Raw genomic sequence first — 21,980 nt, 5'->3', positions numbered from 1 at the left:
CAAGACCAGGTTTCCTCCAGAAGGTTTGCCAATTATCTATTATCATGACAATTGTTAGGCTGCTGATGTAAATTGATTCATTAGTGTATATTTGACAAAGAATCTGAATTGACACGTCTCACTTTTTATATGGCACGAATCAATGTGTTATTTTATCAGATGGCAATATGTCCTAGTGCAGTCAGAGGGGAAGAGCCAGGGCCAAAGGTAAGGCACATCAAGCACAGAATAATAATAATTGTAATCTGAGGATAAAACACATGTACTGAGGCTAAAAGAAGCTTCACTGCTCTCAGAAGACTAAAAAGATGGGTAAGGTTAACAGTGACTCGAATGAGATTAAACAATGCTGCTGTATGCCATGTCCACCAGGAGAGACTGGACAGTATAGATGTAACCAATATGCCAGCAGTTTATCTCAGTTAACGAGAGGAGAAGGCATGTGTTTGGCTCCTTCACATAGTGGACATTGAGTTGGTGTGTGGGACACCAGTAGTCCATGTCTGTTGCTGTAACAATAGTTCATGTTTAGAATAAAAAATCCCAGCTCACTGATTTGATCGGGGCAATAGTGCCTAAACTGTTGCATAATTTTGCTGAGAGATCTTTTACTTTGTAGTAATCTTAGATGAGTAGTTTTATGGACAAAACCCACCAGGTCATTCAGTGTTCCATTAGTGCCGAAATATAACAGATGTTGGTGCACTATAACTGAAGTAATGTTGTTAAGTCCTTAAAGTCATATTCTTTTATTGTCATGACTGCATTTGAAGCTATTTTTATGTTTGTATGATACCTGATTTATATGAAATATGGCTGAAGTAAACTAAACTCTAAAATACTTAGTCAGTCATTTGTTTAATAGTAATGTAACATTATATAATTCAAATGTAAAACTATGAATTGTAATTTTAAATGGTTTAAAAGCATGTAGAATAGCATATGTAGGCAAGTATATTTCTCCCTTTTTATCAAGAAGCAAAGACAAAAAGGGGAGAAAAAGAAACAGGGCAGGGTTCGGTGGTTGAATCATCCGTCCCCACCAATGCCAAAACCAAATCTGGTTCTTTTTTAACTTGTCTGATATGTGTAGACACGACGCTGGTTCATCTCTTGAGTTAGGTCTCTTTGTATTCTTAAACAAGGTCAGTCAATCTTCTAAAAATGTGGACTGAGTGAAAAGGTAGCCAGCGTGCACAGACAAACTCTGAAAGATCTTCAGAAAGTCTAAAGAACTATTGCAGGAAAATCTGGCTCCTTGGAAGCAATAAAGAAGTGAGGTGTGGCTTAAGACTTGTGCACAGTCCCATATTTTACTTCCTTAAAGTTCAAGTATTTACAAAAGACAGATCAAGAATGAGACACTTTAAAGCCCCCGAAAAAACTATCCTAACTATTAATCCCATAATACAACTGACTCTACTCCTTCTGGCGGTTTTCTGTAGAAGTATTTAAAGTCCAAATGGAAAGCAGAGATATTCACGAGGCTCTCCAAAACCATAAAGCCAGATATGTCATTATTTATTCATCAATACCGTCCCAAGTAGAACGAAAGACTGAACTGACGTTTTTGTGTTAAATTGTTATAATGCTCCCTTTTATACCTGTTAAATGGGGAATTAATTGGTTTAAATATGTCAAACAGTAGAAATCATCTGTCAGTCAAGTACACAGGCATTCATATTTTATTGTGAATTTGAAATTGCATCATTCAGTGTTACATCATTGTTAGAGGCTGTTCTTCAGAACAAGATTTTTGGCAAGATTTTGCCACTTATTTAAGTTACATTTATGCATTTAAATACCAAAAAAAAAAAATAAAAGATCAGATTTTCATTTTAAAGGTTTGGAATAACACTAAACTTTTTTTCCCTTTTTTTAAGTGTCCACATAAATGTTTTAATACCGCTTATAGTATTGCTGCAACATTCTCAAACAAGTTTATATAGTTCATCTATAAAACATAAACTGCAATGTCATTCATAAGTGGTTGCCTCAAAAATCAATTGTTTATTTTTTTCTGTCACGGTCAATCAATACCTGATTAAACGAAATCAAGTGAGAGTTTGATGGAATTCAACTTGCAACAACTGAAGCGAGGCTGAAAAGAATCTTATCTTTTTAAGAAGTGGTTTCTTCATATTCTCAGAGCTGTCTGTTTATCCAGCTGTTTGTTTGTGTTTTTTGCCACAGCCTCTCTGATTAAACTGAAATTGATGTTTCCATATATTGCTCTCTTGTTTTCCCCTCCCCGCCATCCTCCTCTTCTCTAATAACCTACAACCTCCTGTGCTTCCAGCAACAACTGAAGCTGCACGGAAGCAATAAAAGTCCTCGAGGTTCGGGAATGGACTGTGCCGCCCTCACTTGCATGGTCCAGTTGGCTCAGATCATCGTGGGTGTGGGGCTCGGTGCTCTGGTCAACGCGGCAGGAAGTGTGATCGTGGTGGTCCTCTCGGCTTCGACCATGTCTCTGCTCGGCTGCATCTTCATTGTCCTCTTCATCAGATATGTGGAATGAATGATTCTGCTCAAATACAAATTTTAATGATATTGTTTTAAATAAACAATCATTGCTCATTATATCATCATAACGTCTGCAATTTTTAATCTTACCTCAGTGGCCAATTAACTGCCAATTATGACAATTTGTTTTAGGTTTATCTGGTCTGATAGATCCTAAAAATCGTCTTTTTTGGCTAAAACAGCAACTGATATCTTCTTCAGCTCTTGTCTCGTGGTGCTGCTGGACCAATAGTGGACAGGAACAGATCAATAAGATCAAAAAGATCAACAGCACAGCAGGAGAAGTACAGACAGTGGTTGCAGTGGATGACTTCATTACTTTTAAAACTCTGTTTCACTTAAGCTCTTTGTATTCTATAACTTCACTCATCTCTGCTCTGCCACGTCTGAGCCATAATATCATTCATTTCATTTCATTCAGTATTACGAAAAAGCCAGAGTAGCCTTGCAGGTCAAATTTTATCAGTCACACCTGTTAAAGCAGCTCCCCTCCCCTAGATCGTGGCACTTGTTAGTGTCGGTTGGTTTTACAGGCTTGTACAATAGGCCCCAATGGAAGATATTACTTGGAAAGGTTAGAACAACCAATTAGAGCTTTTTGGACAAAGGGTAAGACACCTGGACGTCAAGTCAGGCTCACCCACATCAGCTCCAGAACTCTGTATTATCTACAAGGTAAGACTCATAGATTAAGACTTTTTTTTTCTATCGGAGAGCCAAAATCAACATCCTGTATAGGAGTTTTGTGGGTGTACTGATCGACAGTATAAAGCATTGCCAATAAGAGCAGAGGATCCTGCAAACTGATGCACGACATGGTTGTAAATACTATCACTAGGATTTTTTACAGCAATAACGGATCTTGGAACTTCTCTCCTGGAAGTTAGCATACACTATCTATGTTAGCATACGCTAGCAAAGACATGGCAGCAAAGGTTAAGACCTTAGCAAGCAAGGCTTTATATTATCAGCACACATAAATTACAATAATTTGTGCCTGAAAACATGTTAGTTGATCAATCGCCAATGACGTACAATAGATCTGGGACTTACAGATGAATTGCAGTTAGCAATACTAAACAATACTACCCAGTAAAACTATCCAATAACATCTATTTAATTTTAATCTACCTACAAATACCTGTAATTCACCATAGTTGATTTTAATTAGAGATCCTGTCTTTATCCCTTTTTTCTAGTATTCATGTTCAGCTAAGCCGAACAACTTTAGCCCTTTTAGTGTTGTACGATTGAGAAAGAGAGTGTTAACAAGTTTCATGACAAACTATTCATTTACAGACTGCTGTTTTTTTCTTCTATTCAGGTTGCAAGGAGTGTTAAATTTGCAGCTGCATCATTAGAAATCGTGTAAAATTTTGACATATTTTCGATTTATTGTCCAAAGCTATGTCCCACTTTGGTAATTAAAATATTTCTCAAAGGCTCTCAGGTTAAGTTTTTGAATCTAACAGACATTTTTTTTTTGACTCAAGGATGAACTGATTGCAGTTAGTTAGTTATCAAGGTGACTCCCACACAAAACACAGTGAAAATTTTTAACAACAAATATGGACATTAGGAAAAAATATCACACCACTGTCTAAAATGATCAAATAAAGAAGTAACAGCATTTTGAATCAAACCAACTCGTGTTTATGTTATTGTTTTTATTATTTATTTAGTGCACACCCAACAAGGGTAGACACAAATGCCCTGTTATATTGTGGTTCACCAATTACATGAGAAATAAAACAGAAAATCTAAACTCAAGAGAATGCAATTTGACCAGCGTAAATTTGCCCATTTACAGTAAACATATTTCTAAAGGTGCTGCTGAGAATAAATTTTCACCAGATGTCGGTAACAACTCGATCAAAGCATGCAAAGAAATCAAACTATAAATGTCACTAAAATTGAACTCGTTAGATGCCATAATACACCATGTTTGGAGGTCAAGAGGAAAAATGAATCAAAGCACCCCAAAGATTTCTTACTTTTTTTTTTTTTTTTTTTTTTTACAATATTTGCTGTTTGTGGGACACACTACTAAAAATATAAAAAACATACAGTACTTAATTGAGATGGAACGTTTTAACAACAAAAGTATAGATAACCCCTCCCAAAATGGTTTGTTCCAGCTCTCCTCTCCCCTGCTCTGGCTCTAGCGCCGTTGCTGCCGGAGCGATGGTGGCTGAGATGCAGCAGAGCGGAGGTGTGGGCGCCTGGCTTAAAACAGGACATATTAGCTGCATTTAACCTTCAGTTACTCTTTATATAGTTAGATAGGAGTCAGACCATGTTTCTTTTTAGCTGAAAAACATTACCCCAGGTAACCTGCTGTGCTGAAAACGTGTTTCCCGACTATGTTTGCTACCCTACAATCCGTCCTGCTCTGTAGTAAAATCAGCGATATTTGACCGTCCTGTTGCTCCCATTGAAATGTATATAGCCTATTTAAAATCTAAAACAACATTGTCTGTAGCCTACTGTTGTTACCACTGTCCTGTTTGAAATCTAATGAGAGAAACTGGTTATTATGTTCATATGTGCATGTGCCGATATTAAACCCAAGGTACTAACTAGCTAACTGACTGGATGCCCATTAACCTTATAACTCTTGTTGTGTGTGTGTACAGAGAGACAACCAGGTTCATAATGCATATGAGGAGGTTTTTTCAAAAACAAAGGAGCCACATTCAGTTAGTGTAAAATCAAATGATCCATCAATAAAGGATAATGTTGGATCAGTGTTTCAATATTTATATCTTTTATTAGATGTGCATGTGGTTTGGTTATTTGCCTTTTGGTTGAAACTACACTGAGAGAGGACTTTTTTATTAGTGATCTTAGTAGTTTTTTTTTTTTTTTAATCTAATTAAATACAATCTATTTGTGTATGATTGTCAGTCCAAAGAGAGAGAGAGGAAAGAGGGGAACATGAGGAGAAAGTACAAGGTCAGGAAGAACCACGTAAGAAAACAGGCAGGGAATACTAACAGGCAAAACAGAAACCGTTAAACTGGCAAAGAAAATAAACAAAACGAATTTTACTCGTACAATCTGGAAGTTGTGTTCTCCCTATATTAAAGCTGCTATACAAAATCTGCAAAACAAACTGGGTTGTCAGCCCTGGCACTGCATTACCATATTGAGCTTCAGTCAGAGGAAGTCACGGTTGCCAAAAACTTTTTGAAGCTCAAGAGTGAGGCTGGTGCCATTCCAGATATGTTAACATTGTACAATCTTCTGGATAATCAGATCTTCCCCACACTGAAAACTGTTATTCGGGTTGCCCTAACAAACCCAGTTAGCAGCTGTAGCTGTGAAAGGTCTTTTAGTGTCTTGAGTCAGCTCCATACCTGGCTGAGAAGGACCATGGGTCAAAGCAGACTCCAGCACCTGGCTGTGATGTCAGTTGAGAAAGAGATGCTTGAGAGACTTGACCATCAAAATGTGATAGACAGATTTGCCAACCTCAAGGTGAGGCGACATAGGATAAAAGAAAAGAAAAAATCTGCAGAGCCATAGTAGCATCTGGAGTAAACATCTTTTCATACATTGTATACATTGTACCATAGGCCAAGGTGTCTCCATTTTTCAAAATTTTTAATAGTATTTTGTACATTTCTACATTTCAAGGACTCTTCTATTTTTGGATTGTATTTTTATGTATCTGTATTGCATTATACATACACTTTAAAAGTGAATCTCTGTCCAAAAAATGCACTCAGTTTACTTTTTACTCACTATGAGCATCATTCATTATTCTCCCCCAGTAATTATATGTATTTTTTTTCAAATTCCAATCCATTCTTCTTTAGCAGCATTTATATAACCTTTATCAGATTTGATGGTTTTGTTACAGACTTTTCAAAAAAAGTGTTTTGCTTTTCTTTCACAAATGTGGGGATTAAATTGTGTTAAAATGCACAAAACAATGATGTCATGTTTTGTGACGAGGACCCAGGCACAGAGAGACTTGATTATATAAATAAATCATAAGATTTAAGAATCTTATGATTTAATAAAGAAATTTTCAGACTTGCACAGAGATGGTAAAATTATGATGACTGATAATGGAGATGAAGACAACAGACGATGAGGACAGGGAGGAACAGGGGTTTAAATGTACCAAGGAGACAGTCACAGGGAACTCAGGACAACTGGAGACATTTAAGGATGCAGGGACTGACAGAGACGGGGAAGAAGTCTCATCGTGACGAGTAAAGTTTATCTTGCCTGGATGGGCAGCTCTCTGGGTGCTCAGCACCCCCAAAGCTCGGATTCTAGAATCGCCCCTGCCAACAGTGTAGTTTGGAGGTGGGAACATCACGGTGTGGGGCTGTTTTTCAGCATACGGCAAGCTGGACGAATGAACGGAAAACGCACTGAGACGTTCTTGATAAAAATCTGCTGCCATCTAGCAGGATGATGAAGATGAGGGTGGACGTCTCCCATTTCAAGACAATAATCCCAAAAACACAGCCAAGGAAACTCTCAAATGGTTTCCGAGAAAGAAAACTAAGTTGTCATCTAGAAAGTATTAAATACATTTCATCAAGCTTGCTCAGTACTTTTTCTCTGTGTCATTTCTCATTATCAAACATAATTTATCGACATCTATGGTTTAATTTCATTGCATGTGTGGATAGGATCGGTTGTCACCGACATCTGGGGAGAATCTTTAGAAATATATTTACTTGGCAAATTGGTGACATATTAAATACTTATTTTACCCACTTCCTATATGTATTTGGAGATTATGTATAGGAATTTCAGGAGCGGGGCCACGCCTCCAAACCCGCGCCTTCTGGTTGTCATGTATATAGGTTCCCCCCTTCGGGGCCTTCCCCAAACCGCAGCTCAATTCATGTCCAAGCGTTCACCTTTACCTACTAAAACGCGGTCAAACCTAAAATGAGGACGTGAGCCCAGCTAGTGAAATATAATAACTGGAAAGTTGCTACATCTGAAACCTACACAAACACAGTATTTCACAGATTTGAGGTAATTCCAAAAAAGTTGGGATGAATGTAAATAAAAAAGGATCTGCAAATCTCATAAATCCAGATTTTATTCACAATAGAACATAGAAAACATGTCAAGTGTTTGAACTGAGAAAACAGTCAAGCGAAACATTAGTTCATCTTGGGATTTGATGACAACAGCATGTCTCAAAAAAGCTGGGCAATAAAAATAAAACGCTTGAAAAACATTTGGTGCTAAAAAGAAACGGTTGGAGAAACATAATAAACTAACTAGGTTCATTTGCAACAGGTCTGTAGCCTGAGTGGGTATAAAATGAGCGTCTTGGGAAAAGTTCCACGTGGACAAAAACTGCAATTCGGGCCTCTAGACATCTTTTAAAAAACTGCTGTGCTGACATACTGGTGAAATTGCAGTTCTTTTTCTTATACTAAAATTTACTGGTTTCACTGGTCTGGCCGTATGTGGCCTTGGATGCAAAATGAGTTTGATGTTCCTGGTCTATAAAATCATCAAAAAGATTCATAAAATCAGAAAAGTTGATTTGAATTAGACTGAGGCAAAGTGGGAAAACTGTTCAGTGCTCGCATCAGTGCTCATTTAAAAAGTCTGCATCTCTGATGGAATTGAGATGACCTATAAAATTGGCGGATCTGAAAAGACACCATCATTGATGAAAGCTTTTAGAGCAGCACTTCCATCCACGTGACATCTTTTTCAGCGAGGTTCTCATGTATTTCAGCGAGACAGTGTAAAACCACATACTGCATGTATTACAACCAGTGTTGGGACTAACGCGTTATTAAGTAACGCGTTACAGTAACTACGTTATTATTATGGTAACGAGCACGGTAACTAGTTATTATGCCAAAATCAGGAACGCGTTAGTCGTTACTGGGATTTAGACAGGGTCGTTACTCGTTACTTCGTGTGGTGGCTATCGCGGAGCTTCCACAGATTCAATAACATTAGCAAGTAGTGGAGGCAGCAGGTGGAAGAGAAGGAAAAGAGACCCGAGGCGGCCGCCGGTCCAAGTGTGAACTGAACTAAAGGTAAGAAGTTATGACCTGCAGTCTATCTGGGTCAGATATAAACCAAGTTTAGGTGGAGTTTATTTTCGTTATTCTGACTTTTTCCGTACTGCGTACTAGCTAGCATGACGGAGTTTTAGCTGGGTGGGTGCTATGATGTTAAACTTTATTTTGTTCATAAGTTATTAGAGTTGCCAACCGTCCCGTCTGGTATTCAGAGAAAATATTACGCGTTTCTTATTGAGGTGAAAAGGAACAGTTTGTCCCGTAATTCGGCTACATTGAAAAAGACACAAAGCTGGAGTTATTCTGTGTCTTTGCTGCACAGCTGCCTCTTCTTCTCTCATTCTCCCCCCTCCCTCTCCCGTTTCTACTTCAATCATGAAACTGATCAATGATCAGCTGATCGGCTCTCTTGTTTGTTTATCGCCCACTTTGCGCCAGAAAGAGGAAACCAGCCGATGTCGCGTTAAACAACAGCAGCACGTTTAAGCTTGATCAGCTGTTGTTAGGATTTATTTAATATTAATTCCTAGTATCAGCTGATGTTTGCTGGAGCCACAGCTGCAAAAAAGCTGCTGGTCATGATGTCGGTTTGTTTATCTGGTGAGAGGGAAACATGAAGATGAAACCAGGAGATGTCCTTACTGAATCATCAGAGCTGAACAGGTGATGGAGAAACAGGTTTACCTTTTAGGTCACATGAATGAGTTGAAGGGAAGTTATGAACTGTTTCTGAGAGACAAATAACCCCAGGATCCTTTTTAGGTAGCTGACAGCTGGTAACTGTGCAGGAGCGGATCTAGCAAAGTTTTGCCAGGGGCGCCAGGTTGGGCATTAACAGGGAGAGGTGGGCACAAAGAAATACTTTTCTTTCTTATTCTCATTTAAAATGTCTAGCTTTTAAAAAATAATTATCTGAATCTTACAACAAACGATTGATGCATATATACCATCAAAACAGTGAACATCACTGTCACAACAGCGTTTGTTTTCATTCAAAGGCTTTATGATTTTTCCTATAATGGCCGGTCTCTAGTCAAAATGCCCGGGCCGATTTTTTGTCCCAGTCCAGCCCTGTATGCAGCTCATCTGCAGTCTGGTGTTACCTACATCTTCCTATTGAGAAGACAGAATTTCCGAGTTCTGAATACAATCAAAGCACCACGACTGCAGTTTTTTGTGTTGGATGTAAAAGGCACACATGACGCTGTGACGTAGGCTAGAATCATGGCAGCAGTCAATGATGGTCCAGGCGTGGGATTTCTCTCGTGGAAATATGCAGATTATCTTTTCCTTTCTATTGGTAGGTGGCACAGTGCACTTGTGGCAAGTAAGCAAGCTAGAAGACTGGCAAAGTAATGGAAGCAACACATTAACAAGAGAATTCTGAGTAAAACCAAAGTTACTTTCCCTAGTAACTAGTTACTTTGAAAGTAACGAGTAACTTGAAGTAACTGAGTTACTTTTGATAGAAGTAACTAGTAATGTAACTAAGTTACTATTTTAAAGTAACTTACCCAACACTGATTACAACAGAATTGATCACAGTAGAGTCCAGACACTGGACTGACCTGTCTGCAGTGAGACCTTTCACCGATTGAGAACATTTAATGCAACATGAAATGGAAAATATGACAAAGAAGAGCCAGGAGTGTTGAGCAGGATATATCAAGCAGGAATGGAGCAACATCCCTCTCCCAACTACTCTCCTCAGTTCCCAGCTGTTTATAGGCTGATGTGAAAAGAAGAGAGGATGCCACATAGTGGCAACTTTTTAGACATGTGTGGCAAGTTTTCCTCAGTTTATTATGTCTTCTGCGTTCTACTGCAAATAAAATATGGCTCTACAAATTACTGCATTCTGCTGTTATTTACATTTTGCACATTTATAGCCAATTGAGTGAATAAGATAACTAGAGTTCACAACAAAAAAGCCTTTGCAGATTATCTAATCATATTTGCATCAATGTCCTTTACATCCAGACCCATGTGAGGAGGAGATATTAGGTCGCCTTCTGAGCAATGAATATTACATTTAAATTTCTAATCATGATTTTAATTCAAGTCATTTTTTATTACTTCCATCAAAGGGGATTTTACTTACTTTCCACAGGTCCCATGATATGTGTGCGTGCACTGTGGGTTTCAGATTGAACACCCACATGAATCATTTCTCTGGTGTACTAATTTAAAACAAGGTCCTGGAGCTGTTTGGCATTCACTTGTAATTAGATTAGCCTGTTGCCATGTGTATATATATTCTCTTCATCCCATAATGTTGGTTATTTTTGTGGGTTTGCAAGACACCTGTTAGTATTTAGGTGTTTTTGTTTCTTTTTCCGTCACTGTTTTATGTCATGGGCTCACAGCTTGAACAGACGATGGACTGAAGGCTCTGCAGGCATATTAACCAAATGAGAGTCTTTAAATGGTCTTAAGCACTTAATTGACTGTATTATTATTTATTTTATTTTATTTTCTTTTGGGGGGGGGGGGGGTTCAATGTGGACACATGAATAGTTTTTCAGGGAGGATTTTATTCTGCTCACACTGCATCATTAACAGGAGAGAAAGGGAGGAGAGGGAGGAGACTGAAGCTGTCAGTGAAATGCCATTTTTGACTGCTTTTAAATTCGATTTATATTTACTGAGAACTTTGCTCTCTGTTTATTAAAAGTCATCGCTGCCCTCTCAGCGAATGGATGTGAGTAAATGAGATCTGATTATGTGCTCCCATCTAGCAGTCACGAGTGGTGGGGTTGAGTGGGGTGGTGTTTTTAAAGGAATTATTACTCATTCTGTGATTGGTTGTGGTCACTCTCATTTTGGCATGTAAAGGTATACGTTTGTATTTTGATTTCTAAATAATGGAGCTTGAAATGAAAACACTTTTAAAAGCACGTTTTTCTAAATTCATCAAATTGCAAAAAAGCAAAACATAAAACAGCTAAATAAAAACGAATCTCCCATTTAATTTATTTTTAAAATTCAGTAAATTCTCCAGTAGCAACAAATGTATGCAGTGTCCGTCATACTTAATTATAACACCTCTTCTCCATATGCGTCAATCAAACTTTTCCTCCCACAGTTCAAAACATCAGTCTATGCAGCCCTCCGTGGACCCCCCTCCCACCCAACACACACACAATCAGCACAGGTCTGTGAAACATTCTCTGTAACATTATAGTGGCATTTAACAACTAAATGTCATTCAAGATAAGGACGGGGCGAAGATGAGCAAATGTCTCACATTTTGTTGATGCACCTTACCTGCACATTTAATATATGTTTTGACACCTTATTAAAATATAATATTTTCTTATAGGTAAGAACGCCAGTAAGTTGGCTTTTTAAAATCTCAACCAGGGTGAAGCCAAAGTAGCATTTCTGTGGACAAACATGAGTCATAAGCGCTTCTGTTTGACATTTTTCCTCCTCCAACTTGGACAGCTGTGAGGAAAACAAAACTGACCTGATTGATGTAAATGTGTATGAATACAACATCACAGAGGATTTAAAACGTGCCTTAGATTAAGCGCTGTTCTGGGGTAGGTCTCGCCTGTCATTGTAAATCACTTCCCCTGGAGGATAAAACACCACTGCGGGCTCCTCGGGTGCGCACACGGGGACCAGGACCTGCCCTTGCTCGTCCGCCTCCGGCTTTGTGGTGGCTGTGATCGGTCTTAAGGTGGTCAGAGTCGGCGATGTCATCCGCCAGAAGAGTTTTTTCAGCGCTTTTCTGAACTCCCGCCTCATAAGACAGTACAGGATGGGATTCAGGCAGCTGTTGGAGTGCGCAAGGCACACGGACACGGGGAACACGTACACTTGCATGCTGTAGTACTCATAACTGAAGTGAACCACGTTGAGTTTCACGAGGATGCCCCAGGCTGTGAGAGCCTGGTTGGGCAGCCAGCAAAGAAAGAAGGACAAGACCACTATGGTGACGGACTTTGTGACTTTGGCGCGTCGCTTGGCGCTCGAGGTGTTGATGTTTTTGGAGGTGATGAAGCGCAAAAGGAGCAGGTAGCAGGCTGAGATGATGCCCAGAGGCACCACGAAGCCAAGCAACACTTTTTGAGAGTGATAGAGCGCGAGCCAAAACTGCGCCGATCCGTTGGTTTCCGGGAATTTGACGAGGCACAGGTCCTCGTTGGAAACTGTCACCGTCGTGGAGAAGACCGCGTGCGGCAGAGCGGCGGAGACGGCGGAAACCCAGATGATAACGGTGATGGACCGCGCGGAACAGCAGTGAGCCCGCCTCCGCCTGCCTTTCAGGGCAGACGCGAGTGACCAGTACCTCGCCACGCTCATGGCGGTCAGGAAAAAAACGCTGGCGTACATGTTCATTGCCGTCACATAGGACACTATCTTGCACATCGCTTTGCCGAAAAGCCAAGTGAAGTCCAAAGCGTTTTCCACAGCCCAGAAGGGCAGAGTCAGGACGAACTGGAAGTCAGTCACCGCCAAACTAGTCACGAAAAGGTTGATGGAGGATTTTTTCCACACATGTTTAGACTTCATTAAGTACAAGACCAACAAGTTTCCAACCAGACCCAGCGCGCAAACCAGAGAGTAAATGATCGAGATGATAATCCTTACAACAGCGGCTCCATCTCCCAAAGAGTCAGCTTTCTCAGAGTCTGACAGGTGGAGGTAGTCCTCGTACGAGCTGTTGGTCGTGTTGAAAACATAGCTCAAGTTAAAGGAAGCAGCAAAGACAATCCCTGGCGAGCCTTCATAAGCAGTGTCGCTAAATTCTCCAGACATTTTTTAAATTAACTTTTATCCACGAGAGTGTTTAAGTCATGATCAGATCCAAATGACTCGCACCATTGAAATAATCTTTGTATTTGGCTCTATGTGCGAGATTTCTGCGAAACAAAAACAAATAAAAATGTTTCTGTGCGCACAGGTGACACAGTTCTTCACGAGCTTGTTGTGTTGCTCTGAGATTTTGTGCGCCTCATCTCTCCAAGACGCTTCCTGACGCAGCTCACGTATAAACGTGGCGCTGTCTTTGGTTCTGGTCCTTGGTGCAGATACCACGAAGAGGGTGGGGGTGGAGGGGTGTTCCACGGACAAGAAAATTCAGAGCATGGAAATTAATTGTTAAAAAATGGAAGTGTCTTTATTTTAAGCATGAATGTATTTATTTCTTCAGATCGTCTGGAACATTTTCTTCCTCACATCGCTCTCTCTTATACTGATTCCACTTCAGAACAACCTTGTGCACAAGCATGTGACACGACAATGTCGTTCATCATACAGTCGCACAACCTTCAAAGACACACTGTGGAGTTTCGAGGACACGCGCTTGGCAACATAAACTTTAAATATCACTGGAACCTGCTATTATTGCTGCACTACATTAAGAGCCGCAAGAGTGGTCCTCACAGCTGTTCAACATGCAGCTGAACGAGAAAAAGAGTAGTTACGATATAATTGCCAGTTTTTTGGATCAACTTGTGTATCAAATGCACCTCTTCTTTTCCCGTTCATCAAAAAGTAGCCACTGAGGGGATAAACAACCAATTCTGTACCCGTTTCTACAAAATAGATTACTCAAAATGTGAGCTATTACTCCAAAAGACAAATGGGAAAAAAGGATCTTCTGTGAGTTCACCTTGCAGTCTCAACTATGTCTCATTTTTTGCAACATTTTTGAAGTTCCCACATCAGCTCATCTAAGCTTCAAAGCAGTAGCGGTTTTAGATACGGGCGACACGGACTGCGGTCAAGTGAGCCCTCACTTACGAAGTCACAGTCAAGCTAGCCGCACCGAAAATGTTGTTGCACTACTCTTACGCATATTACGGTATCGGTGCCGACTGGCTTAGAAACGCAGTCTTTTGTGTCCTGACACTATTTTGTTTCACAATCCACTCCCAGTTTTGGTTCATCTCCACTTTTCCCCCTGTGATCCACAGCCCAAATTACTGTATGATTCAGAGAAAATTAACAATAAAATTTACACAATTTACTCTACTGTACTTTTAATGTCCTCATCTTTGACCTCAGATTACACAAAAACTATAAGAGGTGACGCAGATATCTCACTGGATTCTGACTCTGGGTGACCCCCACTCTTCACCCTGTGATCCACAGCAAAAATTACTGTACGGTTTTCCTGAAAATTGATAGTAAACTTTGCACAATTTACTGTACTGGACTCTATATATTCTCATCTTTAACCTCAGATTACAGGAAAACTGTAAGAGGTGACGCAGATATTTCACTGGATTATGACTCTGGGTGACCCCCACTCTGCACCCTGTGATCCACAGCAAAAATTACTGTACGGTTTTCCAGAAAATTGATAGTAAAATCTTCCCATTTCGCTTTACTGTACTCTACATATTGACATCTTTGACCTCAGATTACAGGAAAACTGTAAGAGGTGACGCAGATATCTCACTGGATTCTGACTCTGGGTGACCCCCACTCTGCACCCTGTGATCCACAGCAAAAATTACTGTACGGTTTTCCTGAAAATTGATAGTAAACTTTGCACAATTTACCGTACTGTACTCTATATATTCTCATCTTTGACCTCAGATTACAGGAAAACTATAAGAGGTGACGCAGATATCTCACTGGATTCTGAATCTTGGCCATCTCCACTCTGCACCTTGTGATCCACAGCCAAAATTACTGTACGGTTTTCCTGAAAATTGATAGTAAACTTTGCACAATTTACTGTACTGTACTTTTAATATCCTCATCTTTGACCTCAGATTACAGGAAAACTATAAGAGGTGACGCAGATATTTCACTGGATTATGACTCTGGGTGACCCCCACTCTTCACCCTGTGATCCACAGCCAAAATTACTGTACGGTTTTCCTGAAAATTGATAGTAAACTTTGCACAATTTACTCTACTGTACTTTTAATATCCTCATCTTTGACCTCAGATTACAGGAAAACTGTAAGAGGATATTTTCACTGGATTCTGAATCTAGGCCATCTCCACTCTGCACCCTGTGATACTTCTTGCAGGCCTTTCAGACTGATCTGGTAAGAGCATTTGGTAATCGGGCCTACAACAGGCCTGTCATGTTCATGTGTGATGGATCCCTGGTACTCCTCCAATCCATTTCCATGACATTCTGCAGAACAAGTCTAGAGAATCTGCTGCATAAGTACTATGTCTTACTGAGTGGCCAGCAATTCAACATTCCCATTCTTCATCGATGTTTGAGCCATGTCATGAAAAATGCCAAGGACCTTTGTAAAAAAACATTTATATCAATAATTAAAAAAGAATACAAGATTTGTAATGTAAAGGTCCTACTAACAGTGATTTCATTCATTCATTTTCCCAGCATTCCAGAGAACTACAGGCTTGGAATGCATGTGTTTGGGCTCCTTGCATGCTGTGATAACTTAAAAGACATGGATGATGTTGTCCATAGTGCAGCAATAGTGTTTTGCAGTCCTTGTAGTGGAAGGAACGTAACAAAACACTACAACAACTTGAAAATCCTTATGCAAAAACGGGGGACCCTGGATTTGGATGAAAAGACTGTGATTGCTGAAGATTACAAGGTTAGCTAAGATTTATTTTTTAAGTAACCATATTAATAACTTTTTTACTTGTGTCTGTCGCAAATGAATTAATGAATTCACATTATTTTAAAAATATATATTTTAAACCATAATAACATTTTACATAATTAATTTTTCTTTGGTTTGATAACTTGCTGAATACAGATATATATCTGTTTTACAGACTGATGTTCAGAATGCCCCCTTGAAGACCTTACATTAAAATAAGTAAGCATTAAAAGTATGTACGTGTGGGTCCCAATCAGCCAGGGTTTGGGTTTTCTGATTGGGACCCACACCCAGTTTCACACCTTGGCTCAGGCGATTAGAGGATCATCAGGGGGTCCTTTTGTCCCTCTGTGGGGGGATACTCCCACTAGGTTTATATCTGGGACTCTCCACCATTTGACCTTAGAACTCAAGAAGCTTCTCGGATGAGAGGTGAAACGTCTTCAAGCAACTTAAAGAAGTCCAGACGCTTTTCTTTGCAAGCTCCTTTGACTACAATGACCTGGATGACTGAGAACCTTCACAGACAAAATACCTTTAGTTAAAATTTACTTTGCATGGGATATCATGTGCACTGTGGGGTTATTCTGCAGACACGGGCCTACCAAATGAATCAGCTTCATGCAAGGTAGTTTGCCTGCTGTGGTAACTGCAACTTGTCCAGCCTTTAATTTGCCATTTTTGGCAATGAAGAGATCACTCTCTGCTTGGATAGTATGTCCTCCACTAGCAGACAGTGCCTTTGCAAGTCCACCCATGTGAGAGAGACTTTCATTAGCTGCATTAACAATTGCATCCACTTTGAAGGCACATAAATCACTTTTCCATACTGTGACCGATGCCTTATTAGCCATGTATGTTGCTATTTTTGGGCAAACGGCTATTTGTTCCTGGCTCTCATCCTACAAATATAGACAATTGTCAATTTTCAGAGTCATTTATGACAATAACACAAAAAACATAAATGTAGACATTAAAAACATTTCTAAAAATACCTGGTTTTGACGAGCATCATATTGTTTGTGCTGTTCCTGTTTAAAGGTTTGAACAGTGGTCTTCCCTTTTATCTGTTAACAGATAACATTTTTGAATGACTTTATATAATAGAATATAATATACAAAAGAATATGGTCATGAATGAGACAAACATGTTCTGATTTGAGATGTATGTAACGAGTGAGCATCTGTCCTGCTGTTGGTGTACCATACAGGAACTGATATGACTGTGTATGAGTGCCTAGTCCCCTTAAAGGACTCTGTCCAACATTACGTCCCAAGTAAACAGAGGAACTATGAGATAAAAACATGGGCAGTATGTGATGCCCGGTCCAGCCGTACAGAGAACATGCTAGTGTATGATTGCAAACTTGCTTGCCTGCAGTCAGGGCACGCGAGCTGTGCTTAATACAGTAGGTCTCCAAAAGACAATAATCAGCCTTGAAAGCTTGTTTAATTCATATGCCCTTGGCCTACAACTGCTGAAAACAAAGCTGTACATGGTGTGACCAGCAAAAAGCAAAAAACCTGAGCTTCCTCCTCCACTTATGTCACCTATGGACATGCATTTTTTGGCATTAAAGTGGGGGTTCACTAAGGCCCATGGCTAGGTGTAATACAATGTCAAAACACATAAAGATTTCAAGTAATCAGTTGGAATACAGTTTGATAAAACATTGAAACATGGAGACGGATGATAATTTTTTTATAGTTTACCCCAGAGGACAAAAGGAGTATGGCAATCAGGAGGACATCACAAGGTTTAATTATTGAAAATAATGGGAACATGATGACTTACCTCAGTTTTCTTTTTCTTCAGTGGCAGTTCTGTCACTAACGGTGACATGTACACACCTTTTCATTTATTGCGTTCGTCTTTCCATTTCTCCATTTCCACGCAAAAAGACTTTTAAGATCATCTCTTAATTCTATAGTCATAGCCAAATGTTTTCACTTTTTCTTAGTTTCTTGTTCTTGTTGTATAAAACACAATTTTCATTATTAGGAAGTTATTCATACCTTTTGTCTTGATTTTTTCATGTCTGCATATTCAAGCAGGAGGGCATCGTGCATTTTTTGATAAATTTCCACAAAGTCATCAAGCCTTGTCAGTCTCCTTCTCTGGATACGGATTTTTTTCAAATCCCACTGGCTTTTCTCCATGATTCCTTGGGTTCTGTTGTCTTGTGTAAAATTCTTAAATGCAATAGTACATTGTTTAAGTCAGTATCTATGTATTGTACATTTATGTACAATTTATGTTTCTTTTTCACTTATTCTTCTCGCTATGATACCTGGTTCTTGGATTGCTGAATGTCACCATAGAGTTTACTGAGCTGCTGGTAAGCAGGACCAGTACCATGACGTCCAAGATCCCCTAATGAGAATACAAGCAATTCAAAAACATAATTAAAATAGATAATTCAACATTTAGCACATTTACATTAATGAATAACTGACAATTTAAGATAGTAATACAACAAATAAAAAAAACGTACCGAGCATCATTGATGACCACAAAGTTGCATGTGGTAGAAGGTGATTTACCAGACCGGCAATAAATTTGGGTGCATGAAAGATGTTTCTTTCGCCCTCACAGTCCAGTGTTGCATTGTCAACAATTGCCTGGAAATGGGTCTTCAAGGGGGCATTCTGAACATCAGTCTGTAAAACAGATATATATCTGTATTCAGCAAGTTATCAAACCAAAGAAAAATTAATTATGTAAAATGTTATTGTGGTTTAAAATATATATTTTTAAAATAATGTGAATTCATTAATTCATTTGCGACAGACACAAGTAAAAAATTTATTAATATGGTTACTTAAAAAATAAATCTTAGCTAACCTTGTAATCTTCAGCAATCACAGTCTTTTCATCCAAATCCAGGGTCCCCCGTTTTTGCATAAGGATTTTCAAGTTGTTGTAGTGTTTTGTTACGTTCCTTCCACTACAAGGACTGCAAAACACTATTGCTGCACTATGGACAACATCATCCATGTCTTTTAAGTTATCACAGCATGCAAGGAGCCCAAACACATGCATTCCAAGCCTGTAGTTCTCTGGAATGCTGGGAAAATGAATGAATGAAATCACTGTTAGTAGGACCTTTACATTACAAATCTTGTATTCTTTTTTAATTATTGATATAAATGTTTTTTTACAAAGGTCCTTGGCATTTTTCATGACATGGCTCAAACATCGATGAAGAATGGGAATGTTGAATTGCTGGCCACTCAGTAAGACATAGTACTTATGCAGCAGATTCTCTAGACTTGTTCTGCAGAATGTCATGGAAATGGATTGGAGGAGTACCAGGGATCCATCACACATGAACATGACAGGCCTGTTGTAGGCCCGATTACCAAATGCTCTTACCAGATCAGTCTGAAAGGCCTGCAAGAAGTATCACAGGGTGCAGAGTGGAGATGGCCTAGATTCAGAATCCAGTGAAAATATCCTCTTACAGTTTTCCTGTAATCTGAGGTCAAAGATGAGGATATTAAAAGTACAGTAGAGTAAATTGTGCAAAGTTTACTATCAATTTTCAGGAAAACCGTACAGTAATTTTGGCTGTGGATCACAGGGTGAAGAGTGGGGGTCACCCAGAGTCATAATCCAGTGAGATATCTGCGTCACCTCTTACAGTTTTCCTGTAATCTGAGGTCAAAGATGAGGATATTTAGAGTACAGTACAGTAAATTGTGTTAAGTTTACTATCAATTTTCAGGAAAACCGTACAGTAACTTTTGCTGTGGATCACAGGGTGCAGAGTGGGGGTCACTCAGAGTCATAATCCAGTAAAATATCTGCATCACCTCTTATAGTTTTCCTGTAATCTGAGGTCAAAGATGTCAATATGTAGAGTACAGTAAAGCAAAATGGGAAGATTTTACTATCAATATTGTAAAATATTGTCAGGACACAAAAGACTGCGTTTCTAAACCGGGCTTCACCCATACCGTAATATGCGTAAGAGTAGTGCAACCACATTTTCGGTGCGGCTGGCGGTGCGGCTAGCTTGACTGTGACTTCGTAAGTGAGGGCTCACTTGACCGCAGTCGACACGGGCGGTTGCCCGGGGCGGCATCGTGGTGGGGTGCGACATCACGGGCATCGGCAAAAAAAAAAAAAAAAATTGCTCGTACTCATGCTGCCCCGACGTCAGCCAGCGCATATTGGGAATGGCACAGGCACCGATCGGTTTTCTATCGCCCATTTGCTGGGAGTAAGGGCGCCCTCCGTTTGCGAGGTGCACCTGCTGCTTGCTGCGCAGAGAGGAGAGGGCGGAGCGGCGGGGGATTCTCTGACCGGCTGGAGCAGCATCTAATAACCACCTCGCAATAAAACAAAATAAAAACAAACCAACAAACACGAAAACACCAGACATTATAATACAGACTTATAATTTGCGCCGATGTTTTTTCGAAATTCTATAACCAAAAAGTGAGCGCGAGAGCCCTCGGTGCACCTGCTCGCTGCTGAAGTCAAAGTAAACTTTATTGTCATCTCCGCTACATACAGTCCAGTATATAGAGAGACGAGACGACGAGGCTCCAGTTACAGCAGTGCAAGTAAACAAACAAACAATAAATATATATAAGAAGAGTAGGAATATAAATATACACTTTAGGACTCAGGGTAAATGGATCAATAACAGTTTAAAATTTACAGTTTGATGATTTAAAGTCTCACACACAACCCGTCGAAAGGCGAGGAGGGCGGCTGCTTCCAAATAGAGCACATTTCATTTATAATGTTGTAAATCCAAGCCCATCATGTATTCATGATTTGAATCCTGGGTTGTGTGGAAGTGGAGTGTTCGCCCAGGGCACCAAACAGGCTAGGACCGCCACTGCTTCAAAGAAAACAAAAATTAACCTTCAGAAAGTTGCACAAAAATCTTTCAAAATGATTTTTTTCTATGAATGAAAAAGACAGTGTCACTTGCATACCACGTTCCCTCCGTTGTGTAATCCACAGTGGTAAAGGATCTTTAGATCTTTTGTCAGAACGCAGCAGACTCTTTCTTACTGCTGACAGTCTCGTCCTACGTGTTTTCACTAACAGTGAATTCCTGCTGTATCTCACTATTGTGTTTCAGAGTGGAAGTGACTGCTATTGTGCATCGGAGTGAGTACTCTTCAGATTTACTATTTATTTATTTATTTATTTATACATTCTAGTTTGCAAAGAAAAAGAGCTTGGATGTGAGGTGAAAATAGTTTTATTTCATCTCACCACAGATGAAAATAAATAAATAAATAAATAAATAAATTACATAGCACTGGACACAATCCAGGCACAGCAGAAAGAGCATTAATAAATGCCTAAGTATCCAAATGTTTAGTATATTATTTGGCGAACTTCATCAAACAAAGCAGCTGAGAAAAAATCTATATATACTTGAGAAGTTTCTACCAGCAAGTTTGCGTTTCAATACCAAGACTGTATATAAAAGATGGGCGTAGCTTCAGCGTCTCAAAAGAGAAGCTAAGCGAGTGTGAAAAGAAACCAAACAAAAAAAGTACAAGTTTACAAACTCATCAGATAATTCAGACTACAGTAAAACACCTGCAGGTTGCTAATCTGGTTTAGGGTTTATTTAACTTTTGTTTCATAAAGGTAAGATTTGAATTAACCAAACTAAGATCATTCCATGAATCAAATTCACTGCCAGCATTTTCCATTATGTTGGACACATTCCCATTTAGCTTGATGGGCACCACCTGATAAAATTGGTTTTAATGTGATCTAACAGCAACTTACCCGCTGCTAATGCAGAAAACCCAATGCAACCCAAGTTTAATTTCTTATTCCAAGAAAACAAAATCTGAAGCCAGATCAGCTTTTAGTTCTTAACTTCATGTGGAGTTT

The 21,980-nt window shown here is 39.4% G+C and overlaps 3 protein-coding genes across 3 annotated transcripts in view; 1 reads left to right on the top strand and 2 right to left on the bottom strand.

The window, feature by feature from the left end:
• Positions 1 to 4,493, top strand: part of slc45a2 (solute carrier family 45 member 2) — a 43,863-nt gene extending 39,370 nt beyond the window's left edge. The window contains exon 7 of the mRNA XM_085167021.1: positions 2,300 to 4,493. Coding sequence (XP_085023147.1) covers positions 2,300 to 2,521 — 222 coding nt within the window. The 3' untranslated portion in view covers positions 2,522 to 4,493. The remainder of the gene's footprint in view (positions 1 to 2,299) is intronic.
• Positions 4,494 to 11,029: 6,536 nt separating this feature from the next.
• rxfp3 (relaxin family peptide receptor 3) lies at positions 11,030 to 14,240 on the bottom strand. Its single transcript, XM_085167024.1, has one exon. It carries the CDS (start codon positions 13,314 to 13,316, stop codon positions 12,078 to 12,080), a length of 1,239 nt encoding a protein of 412 aa, XP_085023150.1. The 5' UTR covers positions 13,317 to 14,240; the 3' UTR covers positions 11,030 to 12,077.
• Positions 14,241 to 15,700: 1,460 nt separating this feature from the next.
• Positions 15,701 to 19,756, bottom strand: LOC146514124 (uncharacterized). The gene is made up of 8 exons (XM_085168706.1): positions 19,268 to 19,756; positions 18,951 to 19,173; positions 18,601 to 18,766; positions 18,397 to 18,479; positions 18,122 to 18,298; positions 17,101 to 17,172; positions 16,711 to 17,007; positions 15,701 to 15,775 (listed from the first exon to the last, which is right to left on the bottom strand). The coding sequence occupies exons 1-8, from the start codon at positions 19,303 to 19,305 to the stop codon at positions 15,701 to 15,703; spliced, it is 1,131 nt and encodes a 376-aa protein (XP_085024832.1). The 5' UTR covers positions 19,306 to 19,756.
• Positions 19,757 to 21,980: the final 2,224 nt, after the last annotated feature.

This window comes from Neolamprologus multifasciatus, chromosome 7 (genome assembly GCF_963576455.1).
Source record: "Neolamprologus multifasciatus chromosome 7, fNeoMul1.2, whole genome shotgun sequence".
NCBI classification, from domain to species: Eukaryota; Metazoa; Chordata; class Actinopteri; order Cichliformes; family Cichlidae; genus Neolamprologus; species Neolamprologus multifasciatus.
This window is presented reverse-complemented; position numbering and strand designations above follow the sequence as displayed.